General features: G+C 40.9%; 1 protein-coding gene across 2 annotated transcripts in view; it reads left to right on the top strand.

The window, feature by feature from the left end:
* The first annotated feature begins 2,370 nt into the window (after positions 1–2,370).
* esamb (endothelial cell adhesion molecule b) overlaps positions 2,371–25,872 on the top strand; it is a 44,905-nt gene continuing 21,403 nt past the window's right edge. The window contains exon 1 of one of the 2 annotated variants that reach the window (XM_058412912.1): positions 2,371–2,805. In XM_058412912.1, the coding sequence (XP_058268895.1) occupies positions 2,736–2,805 (70 nt within the window). In that variant the 5' untranslated portion in view covers positions 2,371–2,735. The remainder of the gene's footprint in view (positions 2,806–25,872) is intronic. The other variant, XM_058412913.1, reaches the window with a different exon arrangement.

The raw sequence follows: 25,872 nt of genomic DNA, 5'->3' as shown, positions 1-25,872 counted from the left end.
GCGGCAGGACCAGAACAGAAAGATAAAGTAATTGGCGACACATATCACGTAAAAGGAACGTTAAGACATCTGTTTTCAGTGACAGCAGTAAATTCAGCACAGGAGGACTGAGTTTCTAGCAGGTTGGACTTTCTACAAACATGGATGTTTGCACCACGTGGTCATACCGCAATCGTTCCGCAATCACAACATGAGAAGAAGAGGTGTAGAGAAAAGATTTTATTTTCAGCAGCTGAAAATGCCCTGGAAAACTGAGAAATTTCCATTTTTTGGTGGCTCAGAAAGTGTGAAATATTTGGGTAAGGGTCACTGATAGTCACACTGTGAAACTAAATTACCTCTCAGTCAACTATATTTTATATACACTGATCATGCACTGTGTATTCTGACACCTTTCTATCAGAACCAGCATTAACTTCTGCAATTTGAGCAACAGTAACTCGTCTGTTGGATCGGACTTTCGCTCCCCACGTGTATCAGTGAGCCTTGGCCACCCATGACCCTGTCGCCGGTTCACCACTGTTCCTTTCTTGGACCACTTTTGATAGATACTGACCACTGCAGACCGGGTACACCCCACAAGAGCTGCAGTTTTGGAGATGCTCTGATCCAGTGGTCTAGCCATCACAATTTGGCCCTTGTGTTCCCCGTGTTCCCGGTCTGCAGTGGTCAGTATCTATTAAAAGTGGACCAAGGAAGGAACAGTGGTGAACCGGAGACAGGGTCATGGGCGGCCGAGGCTCATTGATGCACATGGGGAGTGAAGGCTGGCCCGTGTGATCCGATCCAACAGACGAGCTACTGTTGCTCAAATTGCTGAAGAAGTTAATGCTGGTTCTGATAGCAAGGTGTCAGAATACACAGTGCAGGACGGGTCAGGGCTGTTTTGGGAGCAAAAGGGGGACCAACACAATATTAGGCAGGTGGTCATAAAGTTATGCCACATACATGCACAACACCGGGAGTTCATCGTGAGTGGGAGAGACGACGATGGCATGTAACCATGTAGAAGTGTTATTGTACATAATGTCACGTTTTTGTGTATTGTAAATGCAAATTAGCATCATTAACAACATGACTTTCTGAGCACACAGTAGATACTTTTGACCTGAAAATGATTACCAACGTTGCTACATCCTGTGCAGTGAAGTACAGGAGATACATGGTGGCTGATCTATGACCTAGTGGTTTGAGGCTGTTTCACGGATGCACAGCACCTGTAGTGAGAGAATACATAAATACTTCAATTATTGGACAGAACTGACCAAATCTCAAGCAAAACTCTGAATCTATCTGGCCCTAAATCGACAATATGCTGTGGCAGCCTACCTAACCAACCCGACACAGAGGAAGACCTCAACTAAACACAGACTGAGTGACCACAGCCTGGCAGTAGAGGAGGACCGATAAAAACGAACCTGGTGCTATAGAGAGGACAGACTCGCACTGTGACCTCCGAGCTGTAGAGACAGAGCTGCATTTCCGAACACAATGCACTAAACACTACTTCCAGGTATTAGGAGACATCATGCCTGGGTTTCAGAGCTGGAGTCATCTAGGAAAACTGGGAGAAAAAGAAGAATGCTGTATGATCGCATCCAAATATGTGACTGTCTGTTCCACGTGTATATAACATTATTTTATTCAAATTATTATAGACATTAAATTCTGTTTTATTTTATTGTTTTTAATGCTATTGTTGTTATGATTACTATTATTGTTTCTTTTCTCTCTCTTTTTTTTTACCTTGCTCTCTTCATTTTTATTGATCCTTAAACCGATACTTCAGCTAATACAGCTCCATGAATTGAACTGTGAGAGAGAGAGAGAGAGAGAGAGAGAGAGAAGGAAAGGGAGAGAAGAAAAGGGAGAGAAGGGGGGATAGACAGAGAGCAGAGAGGCAGAGGGGGAGGCAGAAAGGGAGGAAGAGAGGAACAGAATAGAGAAAAGGAAAGGGAGAGAGAGAAAGGCAGACAGACAGACAGACAGACAGACAGACAGAGGAAAAGAAAAGAACAAAAGAACAGAAAAGGGAGAGGAAGAGAGAGAGAGAATAGGAGAGAGAGAGAGAGAGAGAGAGAGAGAGAGAGAGAGAGAAGGAAAAGGAGGGGGCAGAAAGAAAGGAACAGGTAGAGAGAGAGAGAGAGAGAGAGAGAATAGGAAAGGAAACGGGATAGACAGAGAGACAGAGAGAAGGAATAGAGAAAATAGGGAAAGGGAGAGGTGGGGCAGCAAGGGAGGAAGAGAGGAACAGAAGAGTGAAAAGGAAAGGGAGAGAAAGAGAGAGAGAGACATTCAAGCAGACAGAGGAAAAGAAAAGAACAGAAAAACAGAAAAGAAAAGGCAGAAAAAGAGAGGCAGAGAGAGAGAGAGAGAGAGAGAGAGAGAGAGACTTAGGTGCACGCACACATGCACACAGACTGACAGATCAGAAGCGCGCGCGCACACCTGATTGATAGACAGAGGCACACTCAGACACACAGAGAGAGAGAGAAAGAGAGAGAGAGAGAGAGAGAGCGGCGAAAGAGAGAGATGTAGTACAGACTTAAGTGCAATAACGCGTGTCTGCAGGTAAAGAAAAGCAGCTCTTTCTCCCTATAAAGCGGAGTTTTGAGCGATTTCTTTCTCTCTCTTTTTTCTGCTTTCGAAAGAAGAGAAGAAAACAGAAGTGTGGACATTAGAACCTGTTCGCCTCTGCATGTCTTACCGCACAAGTTGTCGGTGTGTGTGGGCAAATGGACAAGGTGTTTTCCTGGACACTCGGATTCTTCTTATCTCTCACTTTCCTGCGGCTTTTCCCAGCAGGTAAGATCAACATTTTCATCCGTACACCTCAGAGCAGGTCCACTAAACCCAGCACTCTGGAAGTTACAACAAAATGTTTCAGCGATTTGCATTAAAACCACATAAAGACTGCAGGTAGAAGAATGTGAGGTTAACACTATAGCTAGCGTGAAAAATATGACATTTAGTGCACGTGCAGACTCCAGTAAACGTGTTCTCACGTGAAGGAGGTGATCACGTGCGGAAAAAGAAATTATTCACGTGGAGAAAAAACAAGATCACAAATGAATAATTTAAATTTGTGATAATAATAATAACGACGATGATGATGATAATAATTATAATAATAATATTGCTAATAATAATAATAAGAAAATAAAATAATATTAGAACAATAATAATAATAATAATAATGGTGATAATAATAATAATAATAATAATAATAATAATAATAATAATAATAATAATAATGGTGATAATAATAATAATAATAATAATAATAATAATAATGGGGGGGGGCTTGTGGAAATAAAGCACATGCACTACATGCTCTTGTCAAAATAAATTAAAAATGTTCACTTGCTGCTCTAATATATCCCACCCACTAACAGGTGCCATGATGAGGAGATCATCAGTCTTATTCACTTCACCTCTCACTGATCATAATGTTATGCCTGATCTGTGTACATCTGTAATGTTCAGGGTTTGTGTAGGAGTGATATTCACAGTGCACAATCAGTCATATCAGTCTACAGCAATTATTAAACTACAATCATTTTAAAAATGGATTTGTCTTCCCTGATTTTGGGTTGAAATACACTGCAAACTTCTCCTTTAAAAGTCCAGTGTTTCTTTTGGCCGGAAACCTAACTAAAAAAGCATCAGTTAATGTAATTCATGCAGAAAGATTCAGCCAGTCATGTGGCTCTCACCTCTTTACAAGCATCCTAATGTGATGGTGTGTAGTAAGCAGGAATGTTGGCTATATGATGGCTATAAGCTGTTGTTTGCTTTTTTTCTCCATATACCTGCATGTAAAAAGCTCATCCATCATCCACCCATGCATGTTAATTACTCCTCCTGGTAAATCTGTTCCTCCGTCGGTGTCATGCAGCAGGCTCAGGGATGTGGAGTGACTAGTTACAACATCTTTATTTACATATAGCTGAATATCATTATTAAGCTTTCTTATTCTGTCGGCAGAGATTTTTTAATTCTTTAGAGAAATAAATAAAAAGATCAGTGGTCTCTCCGAATTAGTCTGTATTTGACAGCTGACTAACTCTCTCTCTCACACACACACACACACACACACACACACATACACATACATACGTTTTTCAATTTAGGAGTATTGCTTGGGGGGGGGGGAGAGGGAAGGAGAGACAGACAGAGAGAGAGGGAGAGACAGAGAGGGAAGGAGAGACAGACAGAGAGAGAGGGAGAGAAAGGGAGGGAAAGAGATAGAGAGAGAGTGAGAGAGGGAAGAAATCATGACTTTTTATTATCTTCAGAAATAAATTCTAGAGGCACGTAATTTCTTGCTTTAACTTTGTGAGCAGGGTTGAACTGTGAGTTCTACTAAATGCTAAGACGATTCATTTTGTCCACTGTGCTCTGCAATCTGACTGTAAATCGTATTAGAAAACAGTCTCTCAGGTTTCTCAGGAGAAAGATAAATACTCATACTTTAGAAAAAAGTCTGTACTGACTGAATAAACATACTCACTTAAAGGAGAAGTTCACTTGCAGAACAAAACTCTACAGATAATTTCCTCACCCCCTTGTCATCCTAGATGTTCATGTCTGTCTTTCTTCAGTTGTGAAGAAATAATGTTTTTCAGGATTTTTCTCCATATAGTGGACTTCAGTGGTGCCTCTGAGGTTGAACTTCCAAATGTTGTTGTTGATCTTTGCATCCAGGGGTTTGGGCACTGGCTGGGAATCAAACCCAGGCTTTCTACAGGTGAGAAACCTACCACTGAGCCACCAGCACCCTGAGATCAAGCTAACAAAATGCAGTTTAAATGCAGCTCTAAACCATCCCAGCCCAGGAAGAAGGCTCTTATCTAGCCAAACTATTGGTCATTTTCTTAGAAAAATAAAAAACTGTATACTTTTTAACAACAAAAGCTCATCTAGCACTAGCTCTGGGATGCGCGTCCGTGACACTACGTAGTACGTAATCACGTGGAAAGGTCACGCATGACATAGGGGGAGCTTCAGACCCAGTGTTTACAAGGTGAACGTGCAAAGACCACGGAAGTGCAAATAAGTCACACGCTCTTTACTAACGAAAAGGTAGAAGCAGAATGTGTGTTGATATCCAGAGCGAACAACCACTGCTTCAATCACTCAGGATTTTCTAAAGGAAATTTGTGAGCAGTCACGTTATTTCCAAGCAGACATAATCTTTTTAAAATGATTTCCACATCCAGGGTACACACACACACACATGCATCCCAGAGCTAGTGCTAGAGGAGATTTTGTGGTTAAAAAGTATATCATTTTTTATTTTTCTAATAAAATGACCAATGGTTTGTCCAGATAAGAGCCTTCTTCCTGGGCCGGGATGCATTTAATCTGCATTTTGAAAGTTCAAACTCATGGCCACCATTGAAGTCCACTATATGGAGAAAAATCCTGAAATGTTCTCCTCAAAAAACATCATTTCTTTACGACTGAAGAAAGAGAGACATGAACATCTTGGATGACAAGGAGGTGAGGGGAATTATCTGTAGATTTTTGTTCTGGAAGTGAACTTCTCCTTTAAATGTCCAGTGGACTAGCAGCTCATGAATTCATCATCATTTTTATATTAAAGGTGTAACAATAAACTCGACTCATGAGTCGAATCGATTCATGACACTCGCTCCATGATTCAATTCAGTCAGATTCTCTGAATATTTTATCCGACATTTTAATTTTCACAAAACTGTGTTGTTTTAAATTCAACTGAAACTACATTAAAATAAAATCTGAATCCTACAAAATGTAAATCAAACTAAATTTAAAAGCAATTAAAAAAAAAACGCAATGAGGTTTAATATAATAAACAAAATGAACTCAAAGTTCACCTTATTATTATTAAGACGATTTATAAATAAATACATTTTACTTATTAAAGAACTTTTTAAATATATTTTAAATAAATTTGATACAACATTTGATCATTTTAAAGGACTTAAAATAAATGAAGTAAATAAATAATACATACATAATCATATAAAATAAATAATTAAATAAATATGAATAATTAAATAATAAATTAATAAATGTAATTAATGAATTATTTATGTAATTCATGTAATTATGTAATGAAATTAACTAATTAATTAGTTTTTGACCCAAAGCCATCATTTTAACCAGAAATAGAGCTCCAAAGTTGGACTTGCGTGGCTTGTGTATCAAGTGCAATAGATTGCGGAGACATGGAGTTTGGTTCCATATAAAAGCTAATAAAGAGCTTTTTTGTAACAGATATGTAAAGTGTGTGTGTGTGTGTGTAACCTATACTGAGATTCCGATCCAGAGCAATCAGTCCATCTGGAGCTAACGATGCAGGCTCTCCATGAAAGAATACGCTCATGTGACCAGCATGCTCTTGATACATTTTAACTGTATAGGTTATGCAGATTCAGTGCAGATGCGTAAATAACAGAACGCTGATTTTTCACCATGTAATCGCTCATTTCCTTGACACACGTCATGACATTTTTGCATCTCAGGTATGATTACACCCCTGTCCTCCTCCTGTTCCTACTACTTCTCCATTTTAATGCAATGTTTGCATTACAATCTCTCACATGCTTAGATTTAGCTTTAGCTTTATATCTTTATATTATGTATTAAGAGCAACATGGCCCTGGGTGGAATTAAGGATTTAGCTTATCAGTGATGAGCTATGTAGGCTCTGTACACACTGGCGGTGATGTATGTAAATCATTACGGGTTAAACAAGCCTGTAATCTTCTTAAAGTTTGGGATAATGACTTTCTGCGTACCTGTGTTTGTTAGCTCATTTCCTATTCATGGGTTTTGTATTAGCGCGTCGTTATCGCTCAGCACAGGCTTTAGGTGCCTAAATAATGCGTCTGTATTGTGGGATTTGTATAACATTTCTGTTGACTGAGCTGGTTAAGAACAGGGAGTTCATATATTCTCCTGCCACACATTGCCATAAATGACACAGGCATGTTCCTGATGTCGAGTATTGTTTCGTAGTATAAAGTATTAATTGTTGCTGATAACATGTGGGTGTGTATGGGGGATTCAGCATGACGTCTGGCCTCAGGTGGGTTCAGACAGTCGACTCCTGCGGTTCTGTTAAGGAATCCACTCGTTCTGTGCCTGTTAAAAGCCCCAAGTGATGACTGATCCATCTGTGAGAACAGATTCGGTTCATCCGTGATCATTATAAAAGCCGGTTCTCAGTACAGGAAGCAATTATACAGACTCCCTGCCCAGCGGCAGAAAAAGAAAACGTTTTGCTTCATTGAGTCTGTACTGTTTCACTGGTGTGCTGGAATTGATCATATACTGTACTTTCCAGTTAAATTACATTGATCTGAGCTTTTAATGACACAAAAATGCATTTTATAGAATTTTCGAAACAGAATTGTCATTCTTTTGTCGAATGAACATTTTTCTATTCGTCCTATTCATTTTCCATTCATTTTCTTTATTTTTTTCTACTTCATGTCCAGACGCTACAACATAATAGTTTGCGAATGGAATTCTTCCCTCTGACAAGACATCGGTCACTCAGGATCTACAGGAAGTCCAGCAGTAGCTGCAGCAGTAGAAAGTGGATTGGTGTGTGTATGAACACAGCTCTGCTCTTATAGCGCTCCTTACCTCCTTTAATCTGGAACAGTTTGATCTTCCATACATACCTGGTGTGTTTTTAGAGATCGCAAACTAATCTTTACTCCATGATACGGTATCAGTATATCCAAAATCGCGCCATATGAACGTCCTTCCTCAAAGTAGTATATATATGTATATATATGTTTGTTATTTTCTTTAAAACATTTACAGTTGCACTATTGAATAAAATGGTTTAAAGTGAAGGCAGAACTCCATACATGTACAAGAAATAAAGTTAGATACACAATTTCCTAATTCCTGTATATCCTGAGTGACAGATGTCTCGTCCAATCAGAGGGAAGATTTCCTTTCACAAACTATACCTACCTTTTCCGCTTTGTCTGAATTCTCCTTGTTTGTGAGAAAAGTTAGTTGTGGAAGGTTCCACATGCTTAGTTTAGTCTGGAACAGAGCACTGTTTACATGTGGAAGCTGTCACACAGACCCAGAAGAGCAGCGCCACGTGGTATTGAACCCGAGACTGGTGTGAGTTCGGTTGTGCCGTGAATCGCGTTAACGTGAACACAATGCGTACTCGGGTCCCGTACAGGAAGTACAGTAACCGGCGAGTGTGATTTTGCCCGATGATGACATCATTAGTTTCCACAACACAGGGGTAGCATGAGTTGACAGGAACGTTGTGAGATACAGAAGAGACAGGTGAGGTGCCTTACGGCGCAAAACAACAGCGAAGTTCAAAAATGAATAAAAATAGTATGGTGAGTCACCAGGTGTTGTGTTCTCCATGCTCGTCTGTGATGATGTAAGATGGATCCAAATGCACCAGGGTTCGAGAGAATCAAGTGAGTCTGAGACACTGGGAACAATCACTGTCAGATTCAGACCACTGCAAACGTTCCTAGCGTGAAAACTTACAAATCTTTTGATTTCTCTCTCTCTCTCTCTTTCTCTCTCTCTCTCTCTCTCTCTCTCTTTCTCTCTCTCTCTCGCTCACTCTCTTTTCTTTCTTTTTCCCCCCTTCCCCACCCACCCAAAATTATTCGTAGCATTTTAGTACTGCTGCAAATGTTATTTATTTATTATGTTAAAAGTTAGTTTTTTATTATGTGTGTTTTCAAATCTTTTATTTTGTTTTGGTGTATTTGTTTTTTGTTTTTGTTTATTTTGTTTTTTGATGAAGTGTAAATAAAGGTCTTTCAAAATAAAAAAAATCTCTCTCTCTCTCTCTCTCTCTCTCTCTGTCTCTCTCTCACTCTCTCTGTCTCTCTCTCTCACTACCTCTCTCTCTCACTCTCTCTGTCTCACTCTCACTGTCTCTCACTCTCACTCTAAATTTTCTCTGTCTCTCTCTATCTCTCTCTCTCTCTCTCTCAAAATGAATAATACAAAAAACAGCTTGTCACCTTCCCAAGAAACCATGTTCCTTCTATCTGAAGACTCTCCTGACACAGGAGCCTCGTTTCCTATAAATAAACGTCACCTAACAGAAAGCTTTTCCATATCAATGATTACACATTTTTATTTGTTAAGTAACACTCTAACCCTACAGCTAGAAAAATTATAATTTCTATTTCTTATTTCTATAGTAATGGCTCATACACAGGGACGAGTAATCATTGAAACTGTGAGGATTCATAGAAGTCAAGGAAAATGGGAGGAGTCTCGAGACAACGACAGTGGAAATCGCACTTTCCAGTTTAAGGGGAAAATGAGAAGCTGTGGATTTAGAGAAAACGGTATAAATAATAGGTATAGGATAACTAACTCTTCTCTTATGCTATGCTCACACATACAGAAACCGACCATTCATTTATACAATAAAAGCTTGCGAAATGAACGACACCAACCGTTAGATTCTAGATGTGGGCGTGTCCAGAGGCGCAACTGAAACCACAGGGTGCAGCGACTACCAATGAGAGCGAAGATATATACACAAATGCTAAATCTCCCTCCAGAACGTTTCCTTTTAGCGGCAAAAGAAAAAAAATGATTTGGAACGCTAACTGATGAACCTTGTTACTATGGCAACCAGTAGTAGGAACGCCTCCTGGCTACTTCACGATACAGTGGCTGGAGACTTGGAGCACGTAGGATGTGTGAATGCGGGGATTTTAAATAGAAACGTTAAAACGTGTGAATTATTGTTCGCTAATAAATCAAATCGTGTGAGCGCTGGCAAATCGCCGCGATATCAGCAGCTTCGCTTCACACTACCCTGGAGTGAAGAAGTGTTTTCGTTTACGTCTTACGTCTTGCTCCTAACTTAATGGAGCTTAACATCATGAGCTGAGTTTGTACGCTATCGTAGAGGATTCACGAAAAAGCGTGAACGTCTAACATTAGAATCTGAAATCTGACTGTTTATTTAGACTTCTGTAGCGGGAATACACATCTTACATATTTATGCACACATTTTTAGACGTGCACAAACACACACACACACACACACACACACACACACAGGTGCTGCAATATCTTTAGCCCTGCAGCCTTTCATCTGTTTGGCAGCCTGCTGGGAGTAATGATGCAGTCAGGGCAAAGGTCCTAGGAGTAATGATGCAGTCAGGACGCACAGCTCCTCTGTACATGCACACCGCCTAGATACAATCATGCCTCGTGATCTTGCGATCGCTGTGAAAAACCCGGCGAGCCGTGGGCGAAGGCCGTGCTGATTTACAGCAGGTGGAAATTGTGATAGTGACCACGGTAATGAGGCTCTCACCCTGCTAAATGAGGCCACGGCTCCTCCTGGCTTGCTGTGTGTGAGGATCACATCACTCTAATGGCATGGAGTGTGTGTGTGTGTGTGTTTTCTATCAGATAGGATAGTATAAAGAATTTATGAATTGAAATTAAACATGGCATGCAGAGGTGGATGGATCATAAATTTATTAGTGAGCCAACCAGGTAAGTGAAAGCTGTATTGGTTGCCTGGCAACCTGAAGTAAAGGAGTGTCTAATTTATGTAATAATGAATAGATGTCAGGTTTTTGTGTTTGTTTGTTTTTTGTTATCGTTGCTTTTCAACTCCTACTAGTGAAGTAATGACTTTCTGCGATAGCCGCACTCATGTTCGACGCACGTGAATTGAAGAGGGCTTCAGTCGAAGGAGTTTTGTGATGACGTCACACCGCACGTCTTGACCCAGACCTGCAGCCATTTGGAAAAATGGCTGCAGATTACAGCTCTACTGAATATTGTGGAGATGGCTTGATTTTCCGTGAAATCCCCTAAACAAGAAATCAACAGCGTTTCGCTACGTGATGTGTTGTTCGGGCGCGATATCATGTGTAATAGATGACATTCGTGTCACTAGAGTCTTCATTTCCTGCTGACACGCTGAATATATAAGAGCTTTTACTCTGCACTTCATCAGTGTTTCCGCATACCTCTGTGAAAAGATTATCCGTCTTCCATGTAGCAGAAATTGTTCCACGTTCAGTCAGCTGATGTGGTGAGATTCGTATACAGTAGCTACGACATCAAGGTAGCGTAAGGATTTGAGCGAGTTTGACCAAAAGGGCCGGATTGTGATGGCTAGACCACTGGATCAGAGCATCTCCAAAACTGCAGCTCTTGTGGGGTGTTTCCGGTCTGCAGTGGTCAGTATCTATCAAAAGTGGTCCGAGGAAGGAACAGTGGTGAACCGGCGTGGACGGTCAAGGCTCATTGTGGAATGAAGGCTGGCCCGTGTGATCCGATCCAACAGATGAGCTACTGTTGCTCAAATTGCTGAAGAAGTTAATGCTGGTTCTGATAGAAAGGGGTCAGAATACACGGTGCAGGACGGGTCAGGGCTGTTTTGGCAGCGACCAACACGATATTAAGCAGGAGGTCATAATGTTATGCCTGATCAGATGTAGTCAGTTGCGAAATATAGTTTCCTGATCAGATCACATATTATTAACGTAAACCAGTTACATTGTGAATAGAACATAACAGCAGGGTCATGGGTTTGATTCTCAGCTCAGGTGTGAGCTCAGTGTTTGATTTTATTCAGCAGCTCAGAAAATACACATTCAGAGCATGTTCTGTGTAGGAAAACTGATTGTGTTAACGTTACACAATTCAATCTCCCTGGAACCGATGGACGCTTTTAAATTCAACAAGCTTCTTTTTTTTCCACTGTAGATCTCAGGTCTGTCCTCAGGGATAACCAGCACTTTTATTCGGTTCCTCATCCGTGGCGAGGCAATCCAGGCTGATTGCTGAGTTCACTTGTATTAGGAGGTGAAGTAGATTAGAATTGTGCTGAGGATTATCAGGGGAACGTTCGGTTTACACGAACCTACTTCAGTGAACGTGATGCTTAAGGAATAAAATATTTCTACAGATTTTTGTCTTCATTTTTTTTATGTGGTCCTGTAATAGCTTAATATGTACATACACTGATCAGGCATATCATTATGACCACCTATGTTTGTCCCCCTTTTTCCTGCCAAAATAGCCCTGACCCATCGAGGCATGGACTCCAATAGATCCCTGAAGGATGTGCTGTGGTATCTGGCACCAAGATGATGGGTCATGGGCCCCACTTACAGGACTTAAAGGATACTTCTCATAGATACTGAGCACTGCAGACCGGGAACACCCCACAAGAGCTGCAGTTTTGGAGATACGCTTACGCTTGTCCATTTTTCCTGCTTCTAACAACTTTGAGGACAAAATGTTCACTTGCTGCGTAATATATCCCACCCACTAACAGGTGCCATGATGAGGAGATCATCAGTCTTATTCACTTCATCGGTCACTGCTCACAATGAGCGGTGTATACAACTAGATTCAAATAGATCATTAATGTAAATTGTATATTTTAACCTTGTTTTTCCAGTTAATCATCACTTATAATAATATAATATAATTATAACGTACTTATATATTTATTCTTTCATTCTTTACTCACTCACTATATATGTGAGCTCCGTCATGTGTCATGCAGGATTGATTTAGTGGCCATGTGGGAGGCATGACCCAGGATTTAGTCAGGTGAGGCACGGTCGAGTCGGGCTAATAAGACCTAAAGCGCCTGATTCAGCCGGGCAGCTCGGGACACTCACCAGATTAACTTGTATGTTTGTCGTCGAGCTTCGATCTGTTGTACTCTCTGTTGCACCACACCTGCAGCCTTGCCTGGTGTAAATGTGATAGACTCTTCTGCTGCAGTTTTATTAAATCTTTCACCCCTCCTCATTCATCTCTCTGCACCCGAGCGTTGTCTGTGCAGCTGCTCGTCATCAGGCTTGATCACATTTGTCCTATTGAGTGGAGAAATAATGCTACAGCGAGCTCAGATCCTTGTCTTCAAAATGAAATGTTCTTGACTATTAGCAATTAATTTGATGCTCGTGAATCTGGAGGAGTTTAAAGGATAACATCGCCATGCTTATCACTTACAAGAGGAAATAATTAGCCGTGGCTTCAGTGTCAGTGTGTGAGTCTAGCAGATCACTTTATATGTGAGTTATGCTGTTGCACCAGTGAGTTATAACTGTTTTAGGGGCAGTGCTGGTTCAAGTGGTTAAAGCATTGGGTCGTTCAAGCCCTCGCACCACCAAGCTCCACTGTTGAGCAACTGAGCAAGGCCCTTAACCCTCTCTCCTCCAGGGGTGCTGTATCATATCTGTATCATATATACCTGTGCTCTCACCCTAACTTCCATGTGAAGAAAAGAATTCCACTGTGCTGTAATGTACACTATATTGGCAAAAGTTTTCTGACACCGCTCCAAATCACTGAATTCAGGTGTTGTTTTTCAGGGGTTGGGCTCGGCCCCTTAGTTTCAGTGAAAGGAACTCTTAATGCTTCAGCTTCATGCCAAGACATTTTGGACAATTTCATGCTCCCAGCTTTGTGGGAACAGTTTGGGGATGACCCCTTCCTGTTCCAACATGACTGCACACCAGGGCACAAAGCAAGGTCCATAAAGACATGGATGAGAGAATTTGGTGTGGAGGAACGTGTATACCAGGAATAGCATTCCCCACATCGTCCACCAACAACACCACCACCCTGAACACAAGGCTGGTTGGATCTATGGATTCATAAATTCAATAAATTGCATATAAGAAGAAAGACTAAGGGCCTTTATTATCACCACACATACATGACAGCAGAGGAATTCTTTTCTTCACGTATCCCAGCTGAGGAAGTTATGGTCAGAGTGCAGGGGCAGCTATGATAGACCATCCCTGGAGCAGGAAGGGTTAAGGGCCTTGCTTAGTGACCCAGCAGTGGAGCTTGGCAGTGCTGGGGCTTGAACCCTAATCCTCTGATCAGTAACCCAGAGTTACTTGATGTCATGGCTAGAAATATGAGCAAAACAAGATTGACTTTTATTGACAGTGGCTTCGTGTTTAGCACATTTTACAGTGTGTGCTGCGTTTGTATGATCGTCCTGCTCTTCGGTGGCTTCCTCTGGGTTCTCTGGTTTCCTCCTCCTGTAAAAAGACATGTGTTTTAGGTTGACTGGCATCTCTAAATTGTCAATAGCATCTGAATGGGTGTGTGATTGTGTCCTGTGATAGGTTGTTACCTTGTCCAGAGTCCCTATAGACTCCAAGCTGCCTTCCAATAAGTAGTTAAGTGATTTAGTTAACAGGGTTAGGACCCTGAAATAATCAGATGGGACAATTTGAAGGTTGTTCATGATCACCCTTGTGATTGTTTCTTCATGTAAGCATGATTGCACAGAGCTCCACAGAGTCTAAAATGTCCACTTATGCAACTTCTTTCTGTTGTTTAAAAGCTACTGAAGAGCTCTGAAGAACCTGGTCATGTCCTTATATAATATATAAAGTGTCTAAGCAAGCAGTTTATAAAAAACTGAATTCTTTTTAAGTATTTATAAGCAATTTCCATAAATCCTACAAACTTGGAACTTCTTGTAGAAAAGCCTCGTTCAGCATAACAATGAGCCACACGTTCAACATGAAGCCTCCCGTTAACCTGTGCCTCGTCTGCCAGCTAGTAACAACACCTAGCAATATCTTATCTCCTCATAACAGCCGACATTCCTGAGAACAGCTGCAGGCCGTGCTATCTGGAGCAGATTGAGGGAAAAAATACTGTGACCTGGAAATTCCCAAAGCATTTAGTCCTCACACATCCCTGCCTTGGTGTGAATATTTAGAAATCAGCTGTGGGAATGAACGAGAGGACACACTTTTCATCACTGGAGCTGTGTCACTTCTATATACATGAGGAAGTGAGAGCGAGAGAGAGACAAGAGAGACAAAGAGAGAGAGAATGAGAGAAAGAGACACAGAGAAAAAGAAATAGAGAGAGAGGCAGAGAGAAAGAGACAGGAGAAAGAGAGAGAGAGACAAAGAGAGAGAGAGATTTTACAATCTAGCCAAAAGGCTACTCCAAAAATATTTTAAAGCTGAACTGAGAACAGAAAGTTACAGCCATATTGAAATATTCTGCATCCAGCCACAAATACAGCCTTGACCAAACATTATGAATGCTAGAAGTGATGAAGAGACAAAAAATCCCCACAATGCATTGCACAGATTGTCTGTGAGGCTCTCCTTCAGTGATTGGATTATAGTGCTATTTCTCAGACACAATAAATCCAGCAACTCAATTTTCACTGATATGTATTTACTGGATTTCTTTTTTTTTTTTGTCTCAGTTTTCTTTCCAGTTTTAGTCACTGCCATGTGTTCTTCGGTTCCTTGTACAGTTGAATTTTCCCATAAGAAATAATGTAAATGCAGATAATCTGTTCCAGCCACCCAAAAATATGATCGATATTCCCAATACGAAGCATATGTAAACTGTATTTCTGCTTACAAAGAACTGACCCAAGCCAAGCATTCCATGTCAAGGCTCCTCACAGGAAGTCGTGCCACCAAGCTTGGGCTAAAAATAGAACAGACCACCAATTACGCCACCAATCTGTCAACAAAAAATGCCCGAAAAATCACCTAGCTTTTGAACGCATGCCGAAGGAGAGGGTTTAAACAAGACGACAAGTCTCACATGGCTAATAATTAAGAAATAAAGCATGATGAAGCTGCCATAAAATAGTTGTTTCTAATGTAGCACTGCAGAACCATCACAAGGGTGGAGGCGTTATGTTTTTGGGTTTGATTAGCACCAAAGAAATGGCTTTTTTTTACTGCTCTTAACCTCGGGTTATGGTTAGTCAGAACCCTGCTTCTAACCCTGGGTACTTTTTACTCTGGTTTATGAAACCATGGTTTGTGGACAGTGTGAAACAATTTGTCTAGGTCATGAGTGTCCGGTCTTATCCGCAAAGGGTCAGTGTGGGTGCAGGTTTTCATTCCAACTGAGCAGAAGCCACACCTGAGACTAATGAAAGCCAAGATCTGTTGATGAAACAGGTGGAATCAGGTGTGGCTCCTGAATGAAAACCTAAACCCACACCGGCCCTTTACGAATAAGATTGGACACCTCTGGTCTAGTTGCTTAGCAACAGACAGAAATTGAACTAGTTACAATCAGATAAGCTTAAAATATTTTTTCCAGCTATTACAGCTTCAACTCTTCTGGGAAGGCTTTCCACAAGCTACAGGAGTGTGTTTTTTGACCATTGCTCTAGAAGCGCATTTGTGAGGTCAGGCACTGATGTTGGACAAGAAGGTCCTGCATTGCACTTGGTGATGTAAGGCTTGCTTGGCCATGAAAACCCATTCCATGAAGCTGTCTACGCACTGTTCTTGAGCTAATCTGAAGGCCACATGAAGATTGGAGGTCTGTAGCTATTGCAGAAAGTTGGTGACTTCCGTGCACTGTGCTCTTCAGCATGCGCTGACCCTGCTCTATGATTTTAAGCGGTCTACCACTTCATAGCTGAGTTGCTGTTGTTCCCAATTGCTTCCACTTCTGAACAGTTGACCGTGGAATATTTAGTTGTGAGGAAATTTCAAGAATGGACTTATTGCACAGGAGGAACCTATCATGGTACCACGCTTGAATTCACTGAGCTCCTGAGAGCGAGGCATTCTTTCACAAATGTTTGTTGAAGCAGTGCATGCCTAGGTGCTGGATTTTATTCACCTGTGGCCATGGAAGGGATTGAAAGACCTGAATTCAATGATTTGGAGGGGTGTCCTAAAACGTTTGGCCCAATTGGACGTGAAAACGTTTAGGAAAATATATCTACATTAAATACAGTAATAAGGCATAAGAGGTAAGGGCATTCCTAGGCATGGCCCGAAGCGAGAGCGTACATCTGATAATATCTAGTGTTCAATAAATAATTTAATTTGTGATTTGTGTTATTAGCAATTATGAAGGACAAAAAAAAACAATTATTCTGCCCTACAATTTAGATAACAGTAAACATTGGTTGCTAAGCAACATAACAAGCTTAAATGGAGGTATTTTATAGACAGAACAGCAGCTTAAGTGTTTTTATCGGGTTTAAAACCTGCTGAATCGAGTCAGACATCAATTACTATGATTGAAGTCACATTAAATAAAATCAATATGCAGACTAAACCCCAACTGTTGGTTTCGCTGAATTATGACTGAATATTTTTGATGTTCAGCGCCGTTACTGTTCTGCCGATCCACCACTCACATTCACACAAAGCTTCCTGTTCATTTCTTTTTTTCATTCACAGTGTCCTTGCTTTTCTCTCTCCCTTTTCCTGAAAGAAACATTGTTTTGAGCTGAAGGAGTTTGACAAGGCTGCAGGTGTTTCTGTATCTGGAGTAGCTGCACACTAAAAGAATTTCAGCCATGTCTCGCAGCAGTCTGGTCTGATGTGGACATACACACACTGTAGCAGCGCTGTAGCTGGACTAAAAGTCCAGATTTGATAATAGACACAGTTTATTATAACCATATAGTGAGTTTTAAGGAGAACCTGGAGGTTTCAGCTGTCCAAGTGAAGCACCTCTCAGCCTGTAGTTCATGAAATTAATAGACAATTGGGAGATGATATAAAATTGTTACCAAAAACATTGATTTGTTACATGAGGTTGTTAGATCCGAGATGTCATGTGCATTGCTCTTGCCACTGAAAAGGAGACATCCTCCCGGCTGGTTATTGATGATATGAAGGTGTTTCAGGAGAAGGAGGTGATAATAAGCTCGGGTGTTGATGCATGACAAGGGTTGAGTGACCAAAAAAAAATTCACTGTAATTTTAGTGTCTGTGCATCCCATGGAAACTGGCCAAAAACACACTCGGCAGGTGCAAATTAAATGATCAGCCTAATAATACATTGGATAGATAGATAGATAGATAGATAGATAGATAGATAGATAGATAGATAGATAGATAGATAGATAGATAGATAGATAGATAGATAGAAGGATCTGCTGCTAATATCTTGGTGCCAGATATCACAGCACACCTTGAGTGATCTTGTGGAGTCCATGCCTCGACGAGTCAGGGCTGTTTCGGCAGCAAAAGGGGGACCAAGACAGTTTTAGGCATAATGTTATGCATGATCGGTGGATACTACTAGTTTTTCCTGGATATCAGAAACATTCCTTTAAGATCTCCATGTCATTGCAGATCTCAGAATATCAAATCAGGTGGCGTTTTTTTCCAATTGTCATCGTCTGAATGATTTTTTTGAGCTTCAGATTCTTATTTGTGACGTTGCTGTTGTCATCCATCAGCCTTTAAGGTTCAATGTGTTGTTTACTGGAGTTTCTGTAACCTTCTAGTCTTGCCTCCGATGTCTGTCACCAACAAGTGGTTAACATCCACAGAATCGACACTTAATGTATTTTGTGATTTTTGGAAAAGCCTGCCATTTCGAGAGTATAATTCCAATACTGTAATGCAAATTGTTTCTTAATTGAGGTTGCTAAGCTTTCTCCACAGACTTTAAAGCTTATTACCAGCGTAAGCCAAGAGAAAGGCTCTAGAGCCCGGTCATACTAGCAAGAAACCGCTGCTTCTTCCAGTTTGTATTAGAGGTCCATCGAGTGCTGAGAGTTCATACTGTGATGGAATAATGATCTATATTTTTATACGGCATGACACGGGAAGTATGGAGGAGAGCGATGTAAAGTGTCATGCGATCTAAGATGGAGGGGAAGGAGGGAAGAGGGAAATGAAAAAAATGCCATCTGATATTAGCGTGAAAGTGAGACCTGGTGCCTGTCAGCTACCGTTCCAGGAGGGTTAATAGGAATTTGTCACACTGTGACGGATCGCTAGGTTCTGTGTTGCCTGCAGGAAAACCGGCCACAGCAAATTCCCAAACATTTCATCATCTAATGTAAGGGGAAATGAGAAAAGAGAGAGAGAGTTTCAGTTTCAGACAATTTTACATGAGTTTACATGATCTCCAAACAGTCACATCATTACAAAGCTTCAAGGTTCAAAGATTCCTTTTCACGTTATTGCACTGCATTGTGGGTAATGCAGGGTAATCTCGCTGGCTGCATGTGAAGTCTTTATTCTTCTTCATTGTCTCATCACATGGCATAACACTGCCACAAACTAGGAAACATTAGAGTGAAGCTAAACTACACTTTAAGTCTAATATCATCGTTTCACACTTTATCATAGACTTGCTTCTATTTTATTTAATTCATTTGATTTACTTAGCAAATACATGTTGTTATTTAGCTACAAGTTTCAGATTCCATCCATCTTCTATACCCACTTTATTCCTAATCAGGGTCACAGGGATCTGATGGAATCTATCCCAGCACACATTGGGCGAAAGGCAGGGGTACACCCTGGACAGGTCACCAGTCCATCACAGGGCCACACATATAGACAGAAACCACACACTCAACCAATCAACCTAATGTACATGTTTTGGGATTGTGGGAGGAAACCAGAGTATCCCCACACAGGCACAGGCACAGGCACAGGGAGAACATGCAAACTCCACACAGAAAGTCCCCTGCTTGTTTGAACCCAGGATTCGAACCCAGGACCTTCTTGCCTTGAGGCAACAGTGCTAACCACTAAACCACCGTGCTGCCCCCCAGTCAAGTTCCTCCACACCAAACTCTCTCATCCATGTCCTTATGGACCTTGGCTTTGTGCACTGGTGTGCAGTCATGCTGGAACAGGAAGGGGTCATCCCCAATGATTTGGAGGGGTGTATTTTAGTAACATTTACTAAAAGTAGAGCACAGGATCCTGCACATTTAAAATGACAGATTCTGTAACTTGGAATTCAGCAATAAGAACGCAATCTGCTCCTCTTTCTCTCGCCGGAGGAAGGGAAGCAGCTCTTCTTTCTCCTTCAGGATCAGCAGCTATACATAATGCAAGCCCGAGCCATCTGCCTGTTGCATGGATTAATATTTCTTGCACCGACATTTTGTCCAAATGCTTGTGGGTTTTCTACACACACTTGAGTCTCTCGGACCTGTCACCTTCTGCAGGATTGATGTTTCCTACAAGGCAGCCTTCTGTGGATTTATGGAATAATCCCTGAAAACTATGCTATAAGCAATTTAAAAAAATACAAAATGAGGCTAAATTTCTAAAGGTTTTATGAAAATGATGATTTTGTTTAACTCAATGCTAACAATTATTTATCACTAAGGCATTGATCAGTTCTCCCGGATTTTGCAGAGGTTTATTTTGCCTTATAAAATTTTATTATTTTCGCAAGCACAGGATTCTTCTTTTAAACTCCTATCAGTGAAGACACCTGGGCCTCCTGGAGGCTCCCGCGCTCTCATTGCCTTGGCCCAGGTTTGCTTCCCGGGCAGGGCGCCAACCCAGCCACTGAAGAGTTAACTCTCAGTGCTGGTCCCAAGCCCGGATAAAAATGGGAGGGTTGTGACTGGAAAGGCATCCTGCGTAAAACCTGTGCCAAATCACATGGATCAAATGATCCGCTAAAAACAGTGGCCCCTGCCATTGGGCGGGACAAGCGCTAGGATAAAAAAACAAAACAGTGAAGACACCTACAGTATGTAATGACCTTCTTTGATAGCTCTTCTCGTGTCACACGTGAATAGAAGAGTGTTTTGGCTCAATGCACGTCTTGACCCAAATCTGTGCTCATTTTGGAAAATTGCAAGCTCCTTGGAACATTTTGCGTTCATTTCTACAATCGTGAAATAATGGAGCGACTGATTGATGGCACGTTTTTACCTGACATCATAGCCTCAGCGTCAGAGAGGATGGTTGATGGTAGCGTGGGGTGATGTTGATGAAATGGTTCACAACGATTCATTATTATTATTGATTTGAGTTGCGTGAAAGGAGAGAGAGAGGGAAAGAGTGCATGAAGAGTCAATATAAATGCCCTGAAAGCTTAAAAGGAGGGGATTTGGACGTTCTGAGAAATCACTTGAGATCGTCATGGGAAGAAAGCTAATGTACGTTAATGTAATCCTGTTTAAAGCAGCCTCCTCTTAGTGTTTTTTTTTTTTTTTGGTTTTAATCAGAGCACCATCTGGCCAATAGCTTAACGTTAACCTACAATCCCTGGAAACAAATCACATACTCTCTGACCCTCTTATCTATTACTCTTCAAGAGCAGAGAGATTATTAATACAGTCGGTTACGCGAACAATGGAGCCTATTGAGTCTGAAATGAGTTAGGGAGTTAACGCTCCGTGAGTCCAGTGAGTCCCAGGGCGCTCCGGTGGCTCCGAAAGTGCTTTCTGATGTGTTGCCGCCACTTTCGCTCACAGAAGATTAGCGGTTATTTTAAGGGCTAGCTCCGAGCAAGGCCGATTGTCTCTCCTAATGCTTTATCTCTAAGACCCTGGTGAGCTGGAGACAAGTGAGGGAGGAGATTATTTTAGAAGACGAAGGGGCTCTGGTTAATGAGAGTGGACTCCTGTTGATGTTTTTTGTCTCGCAAGACTTTCATCCAGGCATTTGTAGTAAAAGCCCTGAGAATTAGCCATGAGTTTTTATGCAGCGCTTAACACTGAAATCTAGTACTGAAAAAGTATGACTTCACACAGGTGTGTTTTAATTACATTTACACTTCTGGCATTTAGCAGACACCCTTATCCAGAGTGACTTTCAATTTGTCTCATTTTATATCCAATTGAGGGTTAAGGGCCTTGTTCAGGTTGTCAGCAGTGCCAGCTTGGTGGACCTGGGATTCAAACTCACAACCTTCTGGATGAAACATACATTTTTGTCACGCTTTTACCCTGCGTATCATTTCAGCTGTCCCCTTCCTCTGTGTTTCATTGACATGGCTGTACATTTGGGCTTCAGAGTTATTGCTAACAAATGAAGCTTGCGGTCATTTCATACATAGTGTGGACTGAGCACATGATTGCCGTTCCAGCGACATGTTCACAAACACATCAGGACTAATAGTGAGGGAAGTCTTCAGTATGACTGTGAATTTAACATGAAGGCTAAAAAATATACAGTGCGGTTATACTGAATTTGTGCTCCCAACTTTGTGGCAACAGTTTGGGGATGACCCCTTCCTGTTCCAACATGACTGTACCCCAGTGCACAAAGCATAAAGACATGGATGAGCAAGTTTGGTGTGGAGGAACTTGACTGGCCTCAACCCCATAGAACACCTTTGGGATGAATTAGAGCGGAGACTGTGAGACTGGCTTTCTCGTCCAACATCAGTGCTTGACCTCACAAATGTGCTTCTAGAGGAATGGTCAAAAATTCCCATAAACACACTCCTAAACCTTGTGGAAAGCCTTCCCAGAAGAGTTGAAGCTGTTATAGCTGCAAAGGGCGGGACAACTCCATATTAGATATAGATAGATAGATAGATAGATAGATAGATAGATAGATAGATAGATAGATAGATAGATAGATAGATAGATAGACAGATAGATAGATAGATAGATAGATAGATAGATAGATAGATAGACAGATAGACAGATAGATAGATAGATAGATAGATAGATAGCTCGCTCTTGTGGGGTGTTCCCAGTCCTCAGTGGTCAGTATCTATCAAATGTATCCTTTAAGTCCTGTAAGTTGCAAGGTAGGGTCCATGGAGGATCTGCTGCTAGCATCTTGGTGCCAGATACCACAGCACAACTTCAAGGATCTAGTGGAGTCCATGCAGCAAAAGGGAGACCAACACAATATTAAGCAGGTGGTCATAATGTTATGATACACCTGATCAGTGTATATTAAAACATGCAAACGAAAGTGGGGGTAAAAATCAATTAATACACTCAGTGAAACATGTAACACACAGCCCAGTATTGAACATAAAAATCCATGGAACTCAGTGTGAGCAACATGCATGTAGATAAGGGCAAACTGACAATAACAGGACAGAGACAAATAGCAGCTAATAACGGAGAGTGTGGGATATTTGACTGAGGTCAGTAAGGTTCCAGTGATGAATGGACTGAGTATGAATGAATCTTTAAGTGAGTTCTAAAACAGCCGGATGTGTTCGGTTCTCTAATAGCTCCAGGAAGAGTGTTCCACTGCAGTTTTTACAGATAATGCAGACTGACTGAAATTGTTCTGAGCAGAACAATGCAATTCTTCCTCTTTTTGTATTTCTCAGGCAATCATATGTTTGGCTTGCAGAAGTGTGTCCACTTGGTCAGTGTACGGAACGTTCAAGAATTTCCCTCACGGGATTCATACACTGATCAGCCATAACATTATGACCACCTGCCTAATATTGTCTGTCCCCTTTTTGCTGCCAAAACTGCCCTGATCCGTCGAGGCATGGACTCCACTAGATCCCTGAAGGTGTGCTGTGGTACAGTGTCTGACACCAAGATGCTAGCAGCAGATCCTTTAATTCCTGTAACTTAAAGGATACTTACAGGACTTATAAAGGATACTTTTGATAGGTACTGACCACTGCAGACCGGGAACACTCCACAAGATCTGCAGTCTGTCTGTCTGTCTGTCTGTCTGTCTGTCTGTCTGTCTATCTATATCTTTCTTATCCGTCCATCTATCTATTTATCTTTTTTATCTATCTATCTATCTATCTATCTATCTATCTATCTATCTATCTATCTATCTATCTATCTGTCTGTCTGTCTGTCTGTCTGTCTGTCTGTCTGTCTGTCTGTCTGTCTGGCTCATTTAGCTGTCTGCATGGTCAATTGGCTCATCTGGCATCAATTTGTACATGTAAAAGTGCCTCTAGCCTCTAGTATCTAGAGGTTAATGGATTTCTCCCTCTACAGAACACCCCAGTGACCAAAAAGCCATACAGCATGCTGCTGCCCTCACTGGGCTGACGACTCTAAATGCAGCCCTTTACCTATCTGAGTTTTTAGAAAATGTGATTTTAAACAGTAATGTTGTCCATCGGCTGCTTTCTCTGTTTATTTTTTCCCTCTGAATTAGGTTGATTGCTTGATGGTCAGCTGTAACCACCTGCATAATATTATGGAAGTCTCCTTTTCATATATCCTACCCCTTGACATGTGCCACTGTAACAAGAAAATCAATGATGTTTACTTGACCTCTCCGTGCTCTGACTGATGAGGAACACCATTAAGTATGAACCTGTATTAAACACGTCAACTGTGGAGTCTTTACTCGACGTATTGTTGAATAAGAGTAAATGCTGTTTTTAATGCGTTACGGGAGCTGTAACACGTCACACTCCTTCTTGTCCTTCTCCATGTCTCTGTTAGCAGCAATACAGATGGAGCTGGACCCACGGATTAGGTCAGATTCAGCTTGATGTATTAAACGTAACACAGATGTGACAGCAGATGTTATAGGGACATGATACATATTAGGGGGGAGTGCGGTAGGGAGAGAGAGAGAGAGAGAGAGAGAGAGAGAAAGAAAGAAACCATGTAAGGTGTAGTGATTGTAATAACAATTTAAATAATTAAAATGTACAGCACCATCTTTCTGCTTTTCGTTCATGTGTGTATATGTGTGTGTAAATGAGTTGTGTGTATGTGTGTATATGTGTGTGTAAATGAGTTGTGTGTATGTGTGTATATGTGTGTGTAAATGAGTTGTGTGTATGTGTGTATATGTGTGTGTAAATGAGTTGTGTGTATATGTGTGTGTAAATGAGTTGTGTGTATGTGTGTATATGTGTGTGTAAATGAGTTGTGTGTATATGTGTATATGTGTGTGTAAATGAGTTGTGTGTATGTGTGTATGTGTGTTTGTAAATGAGTTGTGTATTTGTGTATGTGTGTGTATGTGTGTATATGTGTGTGTAAATGAGTTGTGTGTATGTGTGTGTATGTGTGTGTAAATGAGTTGTGTGTATATGTGTGTGTGTATGTGTGTGTTTGTAAATGAGTTGTGTGTGTGTGTGTATGTGTGTGTATGTGTGTATATGTGTGTGTAAATGAGTTGTGTGTGTGTGTGTGTGTAAATGAGTTGTGTGTATGTGTGTATATGTGTGTGTAAATGAGTTGTGTGTATGTGTGTTTGTAAATGAGTTGTGTATTTGTGTATGTGTGTGTATGTGTGTATATGTGTGTATAAATGAGTTGTGTGTATATGTGTGTGTGTATGTGTGTGTTTGTAAATGAGTTGTGTGTGTGTGTGTATGTGTGTGTATGTGTGTATATGTGTGTGTAAATGAGTTGTGTGTTTGTGTGTGTGTGTGTAAATGAGTTGTGTGTATATGTGTGTGTAAATGAGTTGTGTATTTGTGTATGTGTGTGTATATGTGTGTATATGTGTGTGTAAATGAGTTGTGTGTGTATGTGTGTATATGTGTGTGTAAATGAGTTGTGTGTGTATGTGTGTGTGTTTGTAAATGAGTTGTGTTTGTGTGTGTGTGTATGTGTGTATATGTGTGTGTAAATGAGTTGTGTGTGTATGTGTGTGTATGTGTGTGTTTGTAAATGAGTTGTGTGTGTGTGTGTATGTGTGTGTATGTGTGTATATGTGTGTGTAAATGAGTTGTGTGTTTGTGTGTGTGTGTGTAAATGAGTTGTGTGTGTGTGTGTATGTGTGTGTTTGTAAATGAGTTGTGTGTTTGTGTATGTGTGTGTATGTGTGTATATGTGTGTGTAAATGAGTTGTGTGTTTGTGTGTGTGTGTGTAAATGAGTTGTGTGTGTGTGTGTATGTGTGTGTTTGTAAATGAGTTGTGTGTTTGTGTATGTGTGTGTATGTGTGTATATGTGTGTTTGTAAATGAGTTGTGTATTTGTGTATGTGTGTGTATGTGTGTGTATATGTGTGTGTAAATGAGTTGTGTGTGTATGTGTGTGTTTGTAAATGAGTTGTGTATTTGTGTATGTGTGTGTATATGTGTGTATATGTGTGTGTAAATGAGTTGTGTGTGTATATGTGTGTGTAAATGAGTTGTGTGTGTATGTGTGTATATGTGTGTGTAAATGAGTTGTGTGTGTATGTGTGTGTTTGTAAATGAGTTGTGTGTTTGTGTGT

Source organism: Hemibagrus wyckioides, linkage group LG17, assembly GCF_019097595.1.
Source record: "Hemibagrus wyckioides isolate EC202008001 linkage group LG17, SWU_Hwy_1.0, whole genome shotgun sequence".
Lineage (NCBI taxonomy): Eukaryota > Metazoa > Chordata > Actinopteri > Siluriformes > Bagridae > Hemibagrus > Hemibagrus wyckioides.
Note: the sequence above shows the minus strand (reverse complement) of the source record. Positions and strands in the feature narration are given on the sequence as shown.